At 36.6% G+C, this 17,368-nt stretch overlaps 1 protein-coding gene across 1 annotated transcript in view; it reads left to right on the top strand.

The window, feature by feature from the left end:
* VAPA (VAMP associated protein A) overlaps positions 1 to 14,699 on the top strand; it is a 32,399-nt gene extending 17,700 nt beyond the window's left edge. The window contains exons 2-6 of the mRNA XM_063326534.1: positions 316 to 468; positions 5,812 to 5,915; positions 7,951 to 8,031; positions 10,920 to 11,096; positions 12,054 to 14,699. Of these exons, the coding sequence (XP_063182604.1) occupies positions 316 to 468; positions 5,812 to 5,915; positions 7,951 to 8,031; positions 10,920 to 11,096; positions 12,054 to 12,212 (674 nt within the window). The 3' untranslated portion in view covers positions 12,213 to 14,699. The remainder of the gene's footprint in view (positions 1 to 315; positions 469 to 5,811; positions 5,916 to 7,950; positions 8,032 to 10,919; positions 11,097 to 12,053) is intronic.
* The last annotated feature ends 2,669 nt before the right edge of the window (positions 14,700 to 17,368 follow it).

Here is a 17,368-nt window from a genome sequence, read left to right as displayed (position 1 = left end):
AAATGTTAGGAATGATATGGTAAAATTAGCATACATCTATACGAACTTTTTGCACCAGCAGCTTGAATCTGTCATACTATTTAAGTTATTTGTTATAATATTATTATCGTAATATTGATTAATAATTAATATTAATTAACTAAAGTGATAGTGTACTTTGCATGTAACATTATATGTGCTTAACAGGTGTATGATTTAACCTCCTTTTAGAAGTTTGTTGCCATCAAGTTAGATTTTAAGAGTAATCCGTACTGTGTAAACAGATTTATTTTCCAGAGGTACATGCATATTTAAAAAAATCAACCCTTTTTCCAGGTCCCTTTACAGATGTAGTAACTACAAATCTTAAACTACGAAATCCATCAGATAGAAAAGTATGCTTCAAAGTGAAGACCACAGCACCTCGTCGATACTGTGTGAGGCCGAACAGTGGAATTATTGACCCAGGATCATCTGTAGTTGTTTCAGGTAAAAAGAAATATATGCAGTTGTAAGTTAGATGTTTTTAGGCCTTTCATGAAGTTCTCTAATGCTTGACCTTAGAGTCTATTTGAAGTATGTCAGCTTTTTAAAAATATTTTTTAAAAATAAAACTGTTCCCCTTCATTAGTGCAATGTCAACTTGATGTAGAGCTGCAATAGTATATGTAAAATCTGCTGTACAGAAATACTTACCGTTTGTCGCATTTATCTGCAGCTCTCTGAAAAGAAGAAAATAAATTTGGAAATGGGTAGTGACATTAAGGGTACCTTTGCTTCAGACTGCTATATTCATGCTTATATCTTGAAGTAGAGCATTGCTTGGCTGGTCTGATGTCTTCAAAATTTAACATTTGACAGTTTGTTGCATTTAAAAAAAATAAATAAAATAATTAATTTATAATTGTAGGCAAGTTTTGACCATAGTATCGGTCCCTGAACTCTATTGTTCTGTAATTCTTCCATTTATCATGGTAGTATATGTTAAGTGGCAATCACTGAATTCCTTTTTAAAAAATACGTTTTCTTTTATTTTAGGTAGGTGGAGCAGTTTGTAGCCCTTAAATTTGGGAAATCTAGCGTGTTGCACTATAGAGATACTCTCTTATTCTGTTTTTGCGTGAGGGGATTAAAAAAAGAATCCTTACTTTTCAGCAGAGTGTGAGCCCTGAAGCCAGACAATATTTTCTTTTTTCCTGTGAAACTCCATGTAGGTTTGGCCTACATACTTCATTCTAACAACTCACTGAATTTTCATAGCTGGATGTGTATCGGTCTGATCCTATACTGTACTGTAGAGTGTCAAAAAGACCAGGTGTTAGTAATTGTGGGAGTAGACATTCTCAAGAAAATGGGAAATGAGTTAGGAATCTGCAGAATAAAGGGGATTCTCAAACCGGTGATTGTAAGAGGAGAGAAATTTTATTTCTCTAGACCTGTCGCATTTCCTAACCTGGGAGAAAGGGGAATACCCTTTTTATAGGTTGTGGTCTTATAGGTTGTAGAGATCACAAGCAATACAGGAGTGAGCTCCTAGATCTCCTAAGTCTAGAAAGCTGATTTTTGTAGAACCCTTGGAGAGCTGTAGCAAAGCAAAAGGGAAACTTGGAGCAATCCTCAGAGCTTTTTGGATTGATATCGTTATACCCTTTGGCAAGTTTAAAAGAAGTTGGAGAAGTAGCTTCAGGTGATACGTTCAAGTGTTGCAAGGAATAACTCAAGAAAACTTTGTATTTATGATTGATTAAAACATTAGAGTAACTTCCCTTGTAGGAGAGAAGCCAGTTTTCTAATCAAATACGATCTGTAGAATGTGACCCTTTAAAACTCTTCAGTATTGCTTACCGTGGACAGTCCAGCATTTTGTGGATGAAAGATCATTTTACTGAGAATTGGTTCAAGATTCAAGTTGTCAAAAGGCTACTTTATTTCCGTCTTCAGCTTTGACTTACAGCCATTTTGTCTTAACTGTGTGTTTGATCTGGTATTGGGGATCTTTCCTGTGAGTAGTCATACATCATGATCAAGATATTGCTGGATTTTCTCTTCAGGGAATTGAATAGATTGAAATATTCCGTTTGCCTATTGTAAAATGTGCTTTCATAGTTCCAAATCATCCTTTCAATGCTTTGAATGCTTCAGTTTTTTAAATGAGGAAATACTGGAGCTGTAAACAGTATTTCAGCTTCAGGTTCACCAATAAAGGGAGACAGTATCGTATTGCCCGACTCTTCAGTTTCCATAGCAGGGACTCTTTGATATCCCTTTTTCTGTATTAGTGGATTCTCATGCAGTTGTTCAGCTATAGTGACCTCAAGCTGCTTTCATGTGCAATTGTTAAATTAGAGTGACTCCACAGTGCTTTTCAGAATTAAGTTCTGTTGCCCAAAGTGTCAGCTTCGTCTTTTTGATCTTAAGCGTATCATTTCTTTTGGGTCGCTTGGTAAGCCAAGTGCGCAGATAATTTTTCTAGTGACCCACTTTATCTCATCAGTCTCTCAACTGAATGTTTTCAGTGCTGACTCATCTTTCATATAATTAAAAATAGATTTCTCTCACATTGTTGTGCAGCAAGCATTCACTATAGGATACCATGGGCTGAAACTCTGTGTTCAAAACTAAATATTGAGATAGTGTTAGCTGTCTTCAGCCGGTATAATGCATCGTGCTGATTCAGAGTCAAGCCAGTTTTTAAATTCATTGTTGGAGATGTGATTTAACAGTCAATTGTGAATCACTAGGTAACCTTCTTCAACCATGTTTATACATTTTTTCCAAAAATACTAATTTGCTAAGACCTGTTTTTCTTTACCCTGATGCCCTAAATTAACTATTTATTTTCATATCATGTATTGTTGATTTTTCTTTTCAGAATATAGCATGTTACTCTTCTTTTTTCACAACTTGTTACTGTTGTTCCTTCTGTTTTTCAGACTACTCTTAAGTTTTATTTTGTGTAGAAAACCTAGGCCTATTAACAAGAGGCTTGTTATTCATTGCAGTTCCCCTAGAAGTGATCTCTGGACTACTCGGGGATTCCAAGAACGTGTTGAAAACTGTGGCTTCATAAATTCATGAAATTTTTAATGTTTACTTTAACCATGAAGAGCTTGAAGAACTCTTTGAATCTGTGGATTGTCTTTTTCTGCTGCTTTTCAGTTCAATCAGATTTTCAGCTGTTACTGAGTGGTCAAAGAACATAAAGTTATTTAACTAGTTATCCAGGGATTCTGCCAACATGTGAAGAAGTTCTCTGATGATGGAAAGCTGGCTTTGCCATCTTTCAAGTTACTCCATCTGTTCCCTTAGCTTTAGGAAACTGCATGCTATTCAGTAGTCTGTTGATGGAACAATTCTTAGAGATAAATTGCTATAGCATCCATACTTGGAAGAAGCATTTAGTTTCATCAGTTATGTTCTGAACCACAGTGAGACCAGTGATTAAGGAAACCTGACTTTTAAACCCTTCTAAATAGGATTGTTTGAAAGCATGTCAAATACTGCATTTCCTTTATGTGCTTTATTTTTGAAATATATCTTATTCAGGTCATTCACTTATCCTTTGATTATGCTGTATGTAACATTTAAGGAAAAAAAACAACTAAAACCATCCTTTAGTAAACACCTGCAACTAACTTGTAACTAGTATTTAAGGCCTAAAGTTAGGAGGCAGTGTGACTAAATTTAGAATTAACTTTTTTCATAGGTACCAAGGAATTTGGAAAGGCAAGCTAGTAATTTTGATACTGTACTTAGTATTTTATAATGTAATACAGTTGAGTCCTACTATGAAGAATTTACTCTGTCTGAAGGGGTGCATGTTGAACTACACATCCAATGAAGATTCATAATTTTGGAAAATAGAGTTGAATTGTTGAAAACTGTAGCAGTATTGAACTCTACAGACTGAATTGGTTTAGAATATACGGGAAGGTTGTTCAGAGCATACAATGTGTTTTTCTAGCTAAATCACTATTTCTGCTATAGCTTTTTCATTGTTGCAAAATAGGTAAATATACAGATAACTGTTGAAAGGACTCCATAAATGTAATTCTTTGTTGGTTGTTTTCTTTTTTTAATCTTCAACTTCTAATTTTGTATAAAGATACACTGAACCGGAATTCACATTCTGTGGAAGACAAGTGTGTGTACACTGTCAAATAATTTATCTCTACAGTTCATTCTTGAGTCCTCATCCTCTGGTAGACCAAGTTGCAAGTGTACCCACTGTTGTGGTTTATTCCCAGACAGCAACTAGGACCGTGCAGCCGCTCACTCACTCTCCCCAGTTGGGATGGGGGAGAGAATTGGAAGAGCAGAAGTGAGGAAAAAACCTCAGGGGTCGAGGTGAAGCCGGTTTAATAGGTAGAGCCAAAGCAGCACATGCAAGCAAGGCAAAACAAGGAATTTATTCCCTGCTTCCCATTGGCAGGCAGATGTTTAGCCATCTCCAGGACAACAGGGTGCCATTACATGTAACAGTTACTTGGGAGGACAAATACCGTCATTCCGAATGTCCTCCCCTTCCTTCTTCTTCCCTCAGCTTTGTATACTGAGCATGACATATGGTATGGAATATCCCTTTGGTTAGTTGGAGTCAGCTGTCCCAGCTGTGTCTCCTCACAACTTCTTGTGTGCTCCCAGCCTACTTGCTGGTGGGGTGGTGTGAGGAGCAGAGGCGGCCTTGTCTGCTTAGTAACAACCACAAACATCAGTGTGCCATCAACACTACTCTCATCCTCAGTCTGAAACACAGCCCCACACCAGCTGCTAGTGAGAAAGGTAACTCCATCCCAGCTGAAACCATGACACCCACATACAGATATATTTAAATATAATTCATGTGGTCTTGTACTCCCATCTGGAGTAAGGCAACTAATTGTCTCTGAAAGGAGACAAGGGGGATAACGCAATCGTTTGTTTCAGGGTCTGCTCCAGACAGACAGTATGGTTGGAGGTAGGCTCTACTGGTTGTGTACCCATCCCTCTGCTTCAGTCGTCCCCCAACACTACCATAACAAGCTTTGTGTATTCAGGTGTTTCTGCAAGCCCTTATATTACGCCCCTGGACATGCAGCTGTATCCTGTAAAAGCTCTAGTCTCCTGGTCTGTATTAGAGACATATTATTTCAGTTCCTTTGGACTAAAGAAACCACACACAAAATAGTGATGCCAGGGTGACCTGGACAACCGCTATATGGTGAAAAAACATACAGTGTGCTCCTGGGTAGCCTTGTACAACTTTGGTGAGTGTAGGTACTGTTCTGTAATTAAAGCTTTCATTTAAAAGTATTGTAGTGCTGTAGAAATAATGGAATTATTTTAGTAGCTTTGCTCCCAGCTTAGGTTAATATATCTTTGAGAGTCAATTGAACTTGCCCTACTGCTCGGTGGTCTACCTAATGTAGATTCGCTCTCTCTTTTTTCTTTCTTCCCCTGAGTAACTATCATAATGCATGCTACAATTCTTTAACTTTACATTCTCTTAATCATAAAATGTGTTTATTTCAAAGAAGAGTCCTGTGGTGTTTGCTTAAGGGTTTTTTTTTGTCTGCCTTACAGGTTCTGTTTGTTCATACTTGTATATCAAATGTACTTTAGCTATAGTAATTACAGAAATAATCATGTCAGCTACGCCAGACTGAAAACTTCTTAAGGTGTCTCCTCTCAGTACCTGTTGCTACAGTGTATATCTGCTCTATTTTCAACACTGCCTTTACATTTTGACTTTCAGTGTGTCTTCAGTGAGAAGCACATCTGAAGCGGATAGCATACTTGTTACAGTGATTAGCTGAAGAATCAGTTTTATGCATTATTTTTTCTTTTGAACAGTAATGTTGCAGCCTTTTGACTATGACCCAAATGAGAAGAGTAAACACAAGTTTATGGTACAAACAACCTATGCACCACCAAATATTTCAGATATGGAGGCAGTGGTAAGTAAAAAATGGAGTAAAATGACTCTTCGGGTTTGTGGTTTTGGTTTGTTTTTTTTTACTTAAAAATTCAGGTTTAAGTATAAATGAATCGTGTTTTTGCCATTTATTTTTGGAGAAGAATTGGGTTTTATCTGAACAAGTATGACTTGCATACATGATCCAGGGTTTTTAATATTGAATACAAACTCAGTTCTTGGAACTCACCTACTGAACTGGTTGAATGGAAATAGTAGTGAATCTAAGGTAAGGTCAGTTCAGTGTTAAAATAGGGACATGTTGTAGCTTATGTGCAGCTAACATGCAGGGGATAAACAGATTGTATTTGAAGGAATCAAGAGTATATTTAAACAACAAGCCTGAAGCTGTATAAAATGTGTGCATTTGGTCTGAAAATTGTTTAAGTGAAATGTTGAATGGGACTATAATAAATTAAAACACTTGGAAGGCCAAGACATGTCTCTTTACAAGATACTAAATGGCTCAACACAGCACAAATGATAGATTTATTTTCTGTTTTAATAGAACATGCAGATTCAGTTCTTGGACAGGATTGGTCTATGGAAGATCCAGAAACAAGATATTTAGGTTTGTGCTTGTTAGTTCAGAAGTAAGGACACCTGGTTCTGACGTTACAAGCTGGCAGCAATGAGAAAGTAGCCTTCAGTTGTCAGAATGTGCCCTTTGTATGTGGTCTCCCACAAGCATGTATATTACAGTGGAGGGGAGTGATGCGCAGGCTTCTGTCTCTAGAGACTCTTTTAAGGAATGCCTGAGTTTACACAGATACATTCAATGCGCACTCAAGGCAGCGGAGGAGAGGGGAAACAAAGGATAAAGATGAGGTTTTATAAATCACTGAAATCTGCTAGACCTGTGCAGGTTTAGGCTCTGTCCCCTGATATGAAGGCAGAGACTACTGTGGCATCCCTCTTCACTGAAGGCAGTGGAAAACCTTTTAGATTTTTTTTAAGCTTTTGAGACATGTAGCTGGAAAGTTAATATCTCTCTCCCTTGTTGATCTGCTTTACTTTTCCTTAATATGCTCTGATAGCTCTTGGTTATGTGTAGGAAGTGAAGTGTAATTGTTTGGTGAGGATATAAAAATCCACTTTAGAAATACCTTTCAAATAACTGCTTTCTTAGTGTGTTCAAGTATAGAATACTGAGAAACAGATCTTGCAGAAAATCGGTAATTGTAGTTATAAGTTACTGTACAACTAATGCCACTGAAAAAAGGAAAAAAAAAAAAAGAAGGAAGGATGTTACGAAAAGCCTGGATATTCTAGTCTGTAAGACCTGCAATTGGTCTATTGTAACTATTGTTGGGAAAATTGCCACAGACTTCAGATCAGTCTCTGAGCCTAAGATTTAAGGCAACTACGTGAAGTGAAAGTTAATTGTCAATTGAGCAGAGAGATTCCAGCATATTTCACAATTGTTTTAAGTATATTTATAATAATTATAATTTAAAAATATTTTTTATAAATGGCTTTGAAAAATTCTCTAGGCCAGAATTGTAATGTATTATGTAGTAAAAGGAGGAAGGGTTAAAAATCTAAAATACGAAGAACTACAGAAATTTACTCTGGAACTAAAGATAGATTCACAAAACGGTGTCTTTCAATCTTTTGTTTAAAATCAGTGCTTCCAAGATGGGACATAAGGAGTACATTCACTAAAGAGTGATAGGATTAGAATTTGTTCTTAAACTGACTCAGATGGTACTCGTTCCTCATTGTGTGTTAAAAGAACTGCTATATTGTCCCCTTCTTATCCCCTACAAACCTCTGGATCCATCTTTGTGTTCAATTTACTCATTTCCATTAACTTAATTAACCATTTCTAGCTTTCATTACTTTGCAGTAGTAAAAGTGAACAAAAAAACATTGTTCAGAAGCAAGTCTGAAAATTGCAGCTAGGTAAGGACAGTATTCAGCTAAATAGGAGGCAAGTACTAAGTGCAGGTGTATTAACTGTTCAGATGTTTGCATGAGTCTGGCAAGTTAAATAACTATATTAATTGTTTTCTTAGTGGAAAGAAGCAAAACCTGATGAATTAATGGACTCCAAATTGAGATGTGTGTTTGAAATGCCCAATGAAAATGATAAACTGGTAAGTAAGAAAAGAGTAAGAAACTGTTATACATAGATTGGTAGGATCTCATGGAAACTTATTTTGAATTTTTTTTAAACCTATTTGATTTTTTTGATTAAATGGATTGTAGGAATTTGTACTAAATTAGACAGGAGGCATGTTCAGTATATAACTTCGGAAGAATTCATAGAATCATAGAACAGCCCAGCTTGAAAGGCACCTTGAAATACCACCTGGTCCAACCATTTGTTGGAAGGGGAGCACCCTGTCCAACAGCGTCTTAAAAACCTCCAGAAATGGGGACTAGTGTCAAAAATTATTATCTTTTTGTTATCGTTTGTTTATTGATTTGCTTTAGTATTATATTGCTGTCAGATTAAAAAAAAGAAAAAGAGAATCTTCAATACTGCGTACAGTGAAGACTGAATTGCATCATTTGCTTTTTAAAGTATTAAATGCTTTTCAATTTTAAAAATTCTTTTTCTAATTCAGCTGAATTAGAAAAAGAAGTACTGATTAGAAATTAACGCATGCTTTGGGAATCCTAAATGCATTTTTTAAGGTAGTGGTAAAGACAGATATTCAGACAAAAAAAAAGTAAAAATCCCATTACCTCTTTCATGTTCCTGCCTTCAGACAAAACATATTCCAGTTGTGTAGGAGATGAGTTTTGTTGGCTGAAGATGTCTGTTTTGTGTTGCCTGTTATTTGGAATAATAGTTAACCATCAGTTACCTAGAAGTTTTGTGGAATATGACTAAATTCTTATGGATTAATACTTCTTTTACCCTCATACTTGAAATTCTCATTCATGGAATCTTAATACTGTATGTTCTGGGTTTGGGGTTTTTGAGCTTGGTGGGGTTTTTTTGATGGTCCATTTAGCATTGTGAATTAGAGTGCTTGAGGCCTGGATTAGAGTGCTAGAGGCCTTGACTTTTCTTTTTAGTACTGTCCGGTTCTTACAGTAGTCTGTAGGGCATATTGGGGGAAAGTAGCATGAATCCATGCATGTTAAAAACATCTCATTTACATGCATAAAAGGGTCTCAGTGAAGGCTGCTTGCTGGCCAGTATCTGTCTTTGCAACCATTCTTTTAATACAGTTTTTGGAGTGTAATCTAAGTATAGTTTTCAGATGTGATGTCAGTGTAATGTTTTTGGTGTGGTGGTTTGTTTTTGTGGGGTTTTTTTTTTTAAAGGATAATTCATGAGATGCAACCTTTTATTCAGGTGTAAGCTGCCTAAGTGTGTGTGAAATGCTAAAACTGTAAAGATTAAGCATTTATTATCAAGGAACTTAGTTGTCTACTTTCTATGTTTTTAACCTTCTTATTAAACTACATCTTAGATATTAGAAAAATTATACCTGTTTTTAATTTTACAAAATGTATAATGAAGTGAGAGAAATGTGGTGGATTATACCAAAGTATCTCCTTTTTTACTTTCTTTAATGTGATATCTTCATAGTGTTAACTGTACATAATATTTGGATTTTTCTGAGTAGCAGTGTAGGGTTGCAGAACCCTGCTTTAGCAGTTGATTTAGTCAATCCCTTCAACCTGGCAATGAGAAATCTGCCAAGTCCTGAGGGTAAGCCTCACCTGCCTCCTCAGGATATACCTACACCAGGACACAAGTATTTCACTCCAGTCAGCAACGATGTTCTGCAGATGCCTACCAATCATAGCCAGAAGACTGACATGAAGAAACCAGTCAGTGAGGTCACACAGCAGAAGGAGGTTTGTTCCAGGGAAATAAGTCTTAGGTCTCTGGTGAAGTTTCAGTGCTACTAAAGGAACTCAATTCAGCTAGCAAACCAATTAAAAAAGCAACAGATCCTGGTCTGCTCACTCGTAATATAAGTATGTTGGTCTTTTTAAATCCAGTTAGGAGTACTTGTGTGGAGTATCAGGATCTGTCTCTTAGGCTATCTATGTCTGCATTGCAAAAAATATAAAATGCAAGTAGACGCTGTAGACCAAATAACTGCTAATTGCTTAGGAACTAAAGAACTTCTTGCATCTTTTTTTAGTTGTTTTGTTATTACATAGGTGTGTTTGCCTTTTAGTAGGTTTTCTATTACATTTAGTACTTAGCTTGGACTGCTTTGATTATGAAAGGTGCAGTATGGTGGTGGTCTAAATGATATAGCTGTGTAGCCAAGGAAATAGGAATATAGAAGCCTGAATCTGAATACAAGCTGTTTCTGAGTGTATTGCCATATAAATGCTGTATTTTTACAAATGGTAACCTGGGCTATACAGTTGAATCCATTGTATTATTGTCTGCTGAAGATCATGTATATTTTGAGCAGAGCTGTGGGAACTAGATTTTTAATTTTATTTTTGGCTTTTTCAGTTTTTTATGTGACTTTTCACTTGTATTCAAAATTAGTAATGTATATTTCAGAGGTGCTGTGAGACTTAAGTTCCATGTTTGTGCAAGACTATTTTCCTTCACTAAGAGGTGCTATCTATAAGTGCAAAATATTTGTGCCATATGTACTTCGTATTAGTTAGTGACACAACCTGCTTTCTTTTTGCTTTGGTTTGTTTCTTACTATTGCAGGATTAGTTTCTTCCTTTTATTTTCCCCCCTCAAGTTCAGATGCTGTTTGGTGTATTTTATGCCATCTTTTGGATGCCTGCTGGGTCAGTGTTAAGCAGCTAAAGTATTAAGTTTGGTTTCAGTAGCACGTAGTACCAAATGTAAACAGTGCAATCTTCTCGTGCTTTTTAATATTTGAGATAATCAGAATTGAATGGATAACAGAAGTCTTTGGTCAGATTACTGTAAATATAAATTTCATGGAACTATATTAATAGCTGGATTGTTTCAGTTTTAAGCTGTGGCTGATTTTTCTCTAGGTAAGTAAAATTCTCAAGTCATTCTTAATATTTGTAGAATGATATAGATGCAAGCAAACCTGCCCCAGTACTGAATACATCTAAGCAGGATGGACCGATGCCAAAACCACATAGTGTTTCACTTAATGATACTGAAACAAGGAAGCTAGTGGAGGAGTGCAAAAGACTTCAAGCAGAGATTATGAAGCTGACGGATGAAAATCGGCACCTGAGAGTAAGTTCTGCTTCCATGTTTATATTGCAGTGACTTCACTCTTCTTGACTGAAAGGTCTGGTTTGTAATTAGGCCAATAGATGTGTATTCCGGAAAGTAAATACAACTATTAGAATGTCAAGATTGATTTGCAATATGATTTTACTGTTGTTTATATACTGTTTATTTTGAACTTCTCAGTCATAGAGACTTTGTGATTGCTGTGGATGAGATACTGAAGCAACATAATTTGCTTCTTAAATTAAATGGTCCTATTTAAAGTGATCTTAGTTGCTTTAAGTCTAAATCAGAAGTACTGAATTAATAGCTTTTAATAAAAGTGCATTATTATTAATTAAGAGTGTGTAAAGGAGATCCAAAGCGGTAATGCTCTGTATCACAACTTGTTAGTGAACAATTGTTTGGCCAGCGGAGTTAAGCAAACACTACTCCAGTACCTTTATGTAAAGGTACCATTTCAGTTACCTGTAACTAGTCAATATGTCACTACATGACTTTTCTATATATTTGCTTTCGGATATCTGACAATTCCATTGGCCATGGTAGCCTTTTGAAGAACCACGAAATAATGATGTCTCCATACCTGTAATTCTGATGACATTGGAACATTTGGAGAAACACTACACAAAGCAGATGTTTCTCCTTCACAATAAGGAATTACTGCTCTTTAATTCTGACACATAGTAAGTAAAAGCAGGATTCTTCATTGTGCCTAGCAAGAATTTCAGAATTTTTCTTAACCAGAGCATGGAGAGAGACTAGTGGATTACCTGTCCTTATTTGAAATATTATGGTTTGCTATGTTCATATTTTATATTTCGGTGTGGTGTGTTGTTTTTGTTTTTTAACTTTATTTATATGTTTACCACTAAATTTGGCCTTTGAGTTCAGATTTTACAATTGTAAAGAAGATGTGTTCATAAATTTTTTTCCATCTCTGCTTTTTTCCCCCCTCAGGATGAAGGCTTGAGGCTCAGAAAGGTAGCGCACTCGGATAAATCTGGATCACCCACAGCTTTGGCCCTCAGAGATAATGGCTCTAATTCTCTTCCTTCACTTCTTGTTGTAATTGCAGCCATTTTCATTGGATTCTTTCTAGGGAAGTTCATCTTGTAGAAAGAATGAGTGAGAGAAGCATGCAAAATGCAGCTTCCTTTTTTTTTTTTTTTTTTTTTTTTTTCTTGGCCAGAAAAAGATTTGTTTACCTACCACTTCATTGGTAGTGTGGCCCAAGTGGCCATTTTTGTGTACAGCGTCATAACAGGCTTTGCCTTTAATGATCTCGCACGGTTAGAAAACACAATCTGAAAAGACAAACTGTTCGGCTACTGGACAAAATTGTACATTAAGTCATTAATAGCAGGTGTCAGTTGCACAGTCAGTCCTTTATGAAAATTCATAAATAATGAATTGTTCTTTCTTTCTGTGGTTTTAATAAGAATTCAAAAATTGTTCAGAGTCTTGTAAATGTTATTTTAATAATCCTTTAAAATTTTATCTGTTGCTGTTACCTCTTGAAAAATGATTTATTAGATTGCTAATCCCACTCATTCAGGAATATGACAAGAGGTATTCTGGGGGAAATGGTGCCTCTTACTGTGTAAATTTTCTCCTTACCTTACTTTGTTAATATCATGGCAGAATTTCTTTTTTATCCCTTGTGAGGCATTGTTGAGAGTTCTTCATCCTTACAGTCCTGTCCCATAATATTTAACATTACAAAAGAAATAAAATTGTTAACAGATTTTTCTGCTGGGTAGCCTGTTTGTGTGTGTCGTACTTTTAGAAGGGATTTCTAACAAGTTCATTGTTCATGGTAATTTGCTACTTGTAACAAATGGCTATTTTGAAGTTTATTTGCTTAAGTCTCTGGCTTAGACTGTTGTAATTGAAGCTTGGGGTTAAAAAAAAAGGTTTCCATTCCATTTGTTTGAAAAGATGGACTGTTTTCTGGCTGCTTTCAGCTACAGAGAGGATGGTTATCAGACTTGTTTTGGGACAGAATAATTTGGATATCCAGCAGGTACAAATATCAGACATGAATGTTTTCAATATATTAACAGTTTGCTTGGATTGTGCAGGAGTGTAATAATCAACCTTCTGTTCCATCTTTGGATCTTCTGGGTGTCTTCCAGGAGTCAACATTATTCTTTGATTTCATAAGGGAACTTAATTCACATACACTAGTTTACTTAGTTTGTAATTCTGTTTTAGCAGATATTCAAAAATGCAATTTGAATGTTTCAGACACCCATAGTGAATTCCATGATGCAGAAGAGTTGATATTTGCTGAGTGAGCCTCAGTTGCTCACCTTTTGAAAATGAAAATCATTCTTATGCAAGTCTTGGCAGATCTACCTGTGTTAACCATGTATAGCTAAGTTTTAAAGAATGGATTTTTTGGGGTCTGAAATGCTTCCCTGCACTTAATCTTGTGTCTTGCCTCATCTCTGAATATGTCATAAAAACAAACAGTAGTATTGGAACAAAATATTATCTGTACATCTGACTAAGCATAATCCCATACAGGGAATTACTTGTAAACTGAAAAATTGTGGAAGGTATATACTCCTGTAAGCAAAATTGTATATACTCTTGGACAGCTTGACTTGATGTGGTGCAGCTAAGTGTGTTAGACCTTGGTATATGCACATCTTATGTAGCTGAGAAAAATGTTCTGGAGAAGATGTACGTTATCTTGGTTGCCTTTGATTTCTAGTGCTTTTTTTTTTTAAAAAAAAACAACAACTATAATTACATCATGTTCTGTTATTGCTCTCTGTGATAAACTTTTTTATAAAATCTTGCATATGTGCAAGGAAGATGATGAAGAAAATGCAAATACTGCTTATCTTTTCACTTAAGCATGCTAGCACAGATGTTTCCAATTACTTGTTCCAGTGTCTGCATTCAAGTCTCCTTCCATCCCAGTGACTGGAAAAACTATGTTAAGGTCTTGATTATTTTGGTTCCGCTGGTTCAGAATGGTGTAATTCTCCCAAATTCTTTTCTTTTTTTTTTTTTCTCTAATAGAACATTGCCACATCAAACCTTCATAGCCTGTTCCAAACTGATTATGTGGAAAATAACGAAAGCAATAGTGTGCAGGATGTAGTTTACTTCAGACAGAGCAGTCATTCCTGCATTGAAGGGAAAAAAAATATAAAAATCCTCTGGAAGATCTTAAAATGTTTACAGCATAGTGTATGGAAACTTTGAAGGGTAGCTAGCACTTTCAGGACTTGAGAGGAGAAAAAGGAGTCATTGCTCAATGCAGCTGACTCAGGTTTTGATGTCTGGCAGTAGTAATAAAGCAAAAATAACAAAAAAATCAGATTGAAATAACTTTTTTAATAAATAACAAACAGGTGGTGGTAAAACTTGGTTATGGTTTAAGTAATGTCTTCAAAGTGAAAGTGTGCAGCGGTCTCATAACCAGTGTACTTACTAATGGTATAAGGAGACTGTCTTGGTTTCCAGTAATCCCTTCTTAGCTGTATATAAAATGTAATGCTAAAACTATTTTGCTCTCAGGAGTCACTTTGGATGAGATCAACTGTATTCAGTGAATTATGTAATATGGATTAAATTGTTTGTCTTTGTTCCTGAAATGGTTAGAACTTCTTGCTTTGTCTGCCTGCTTACTTGTGTATGTAAGCATGGGGAAATACAGTCTCTCCACTGCTCCTAGTGATATGATCAGACAACGATGTCCATAAAGTTGTGTGAGGCTGAATGCGTAACTTCAGTTAAATATGCATTGCAGGCTGCTCTTTTGATTTCTCAAAAGGGCAAGATGGAACAAGTATACAGTATCAAAGTAGTATTTTAAAGTTTTTATGAATATAGCACTTTAAAAAAAGGGTAGTATGGTGGTTCAGGGGAAAAAAAAAAGCCTAGTTAAATAGAAGATACAGCTTCTGCAGTAATTCTGGGCACCAAATTTAAGCCACTTACTAAAAAAAATATGTATATATGAAGTTCATTTAAGAAAAATTTGTATTGATGCACAAGTTATTTGTGCACTTCTACTCATTCTCTAAAAGCTGTTGACAAACACTGTCGCCCAGGCTTGCATGTTTCTGCTGCTATGATTGAAGCCAATTTACACCTAAGAAGCAACCAAACACTAGCTTGAAACTTCATTATCCTCTTGGGAGGAGAGAGGCTGGAGGGAGGAGGTGGAAGGTGACATTTTGCCAAAGGGGGAAAGACAAAGTCAATAAGCAAAACTTATCTTTCAGGCCTTCTTCAAAGATATTAAAAGTTGAAGTGTTAATAAACCATTAAAAATGTGTCCTTTTTATTTTGGAACTTTTCCATTCTTCTCTGCATTCTGTAGATTCCTGGTAGTGAATAGATGTATCTAGTCTACTTTGCAGGCGGCATAACTGCTCTGCTTCTAGGTACTGCTAGTAAATAGCATGAAACTGTTGTGGATGAAGATTCAATGTTGGAATGAAGAGCAGGTGCCTGAATCCAGGCGGCACTGAGGATGCTGATGGTTTGTCAGACTTACAATAGCTGTTGTGACAAAGAGGTTTTTTCCCTGTTTGGAGTCCCTTGTGCTTGAACTGACTTGCCACGGCAAACGCTTGCTTCCGTCTGTGGCAAAGGGTGGAATAAGAGCTACACAGTTACAGAGCAACCCTAATAAACATTTACTATAATATTGAAATGCCCTGCTCTTCATGTTTACAGGTGGGATGAAATTCTGTAGGTCGTCTTTTTAGCCACGTTGCTGTGAATGTAACAGTTCACTGCTGTGCTTTCTACGCTGGTCTCTGCTGAATGGCTCTGTGCGGTGCATCCTGGAAGGTGCATCTGTGTGTACTAGTGACCGCTGCTGCCAGGGAGGCTCTGTCTTTCTGATCTTGAGCTTCTGTGGCAGCTTTAGTCTGGTGGCACACTTTAATGTTAGACGGGAGGTGTGGGTTTTCGCAAGGGTTTGAGCTCCTGTGGGAAGGACTGAAACTAATGATGATTAAATGAGACCGATTTCTTTATTTCCTCTCTGAACCTCTTTTCCAGGGGCACTCGATAATGTGACCAAATATATGATTGAAGTTGGTTTATTGTGTTTTTCTTTTTGAGTGTAGGTTGCGTATGTTTAAGAAAAATTCCTGATTCTGATAGGACTGCGTAACCAGAGGTAGTGATGGTGTCGTCACCTTTACGTAGTTGCCATCTAGGTGACAAATAGCTATGTAGAAATGAGGTCTTCTGCAAAAGCAAAACAATTGATTGTCTTTTATCTGGCTTTCTCATTACTGTTAGATGGTAGGGTCAGTGCCTCTTCCTCTTTCCCTGGGACAAGGGTTTATGTTTGCATGGTGAACTGCATCTAGGAACTGATTTGGATGAAATATAACTTGTAGGGGGTGAAAGATTTTGGTTTTAACTGAATTGTGTTATAAGCATCGCCCACCATGCTACAGTGTCATTTTATTTAAAGCATGGTACCAGTTTATGGAATGTTGATAACACTGCCAGCAGGGTATTGAATCCCTGTTTATACAGTAGTTACTTCTGTTGCTGGCAGTGGTGGAATGCTGCTCTTCCCCTCCTTCTTCTTTAGAAAAGATTTAAAGGGTGTTACAGTATTCAGGCACAGAGGCGTGAAACAGACAGCTATTACAGCTAAGCAGTCTGAGCTCAGACACTTGAAATAAATGAAAAATTAATTGAAAGGTGACTGAAGTAGTTATTCTTACCTTTTAAACTTGTGTGTAAGGAAAAAACATTGTGAGGTGTTTTTTTTTTTTTTTTTAAGTTAGTCTGCTTATCATGCAAGTTCTGAAAAATAAATAAATGCCATAGTCTGGGAATAATTATTTCAGGATGTTCTTGTTCATCTTTTTTCAAATGCTGGTGCAGGTTCATGTGCGTAGGTGAATTAGGAGGGATTGTCACTGGTGATCAGGCTGTTCTCAGGGTGGGTAGTAATTAAATAGCAGTCTTTGAGTGTCTCGGTTTGCCTTGTAAGTACGGCTTACCCTGGCTTTAAAGATGGGGAAACTTAGGCACAAGTATTGGGACGAATGATTGGGAAGGGATGGTTTAGGCACAGCCCCTGTTCTCCAGCACACGCTCCATCCCGTTTCTCATCAAGCCTTCCTTGAGCCTTGTTCTAGCCTTTTTTTTTTGTTGAGTGTCCAAAATGCTGCTTCACGTTGTGTGGAAATTTTTCATAGGCTTTTAAAGCATCTTTTTAAAGACGGCTGTTGCCTTGTCCGTTCCTGAAGCCGAGAGTTAAACAGGCAGAAAGTGTG

Source organism: Chroicocephalus ridibundus, chromosome 2 (assembly GCF_963924245.1).
Source record: "Chroicocephalus ridibundus chromosome 2, bChrRid1.1, whole genome shotgun sequence".
NCBI classification, from domain to species: domain Eukaryota; kingdom Metazoa; phylum Chordata; class Aves; order Charadriiformes; family Laridae; genus Chroicocephalus; species Chroicocephalus ridibundus.
This window is presented reverse-complemented; position numbering and strand designations above follow the sequence as displayed.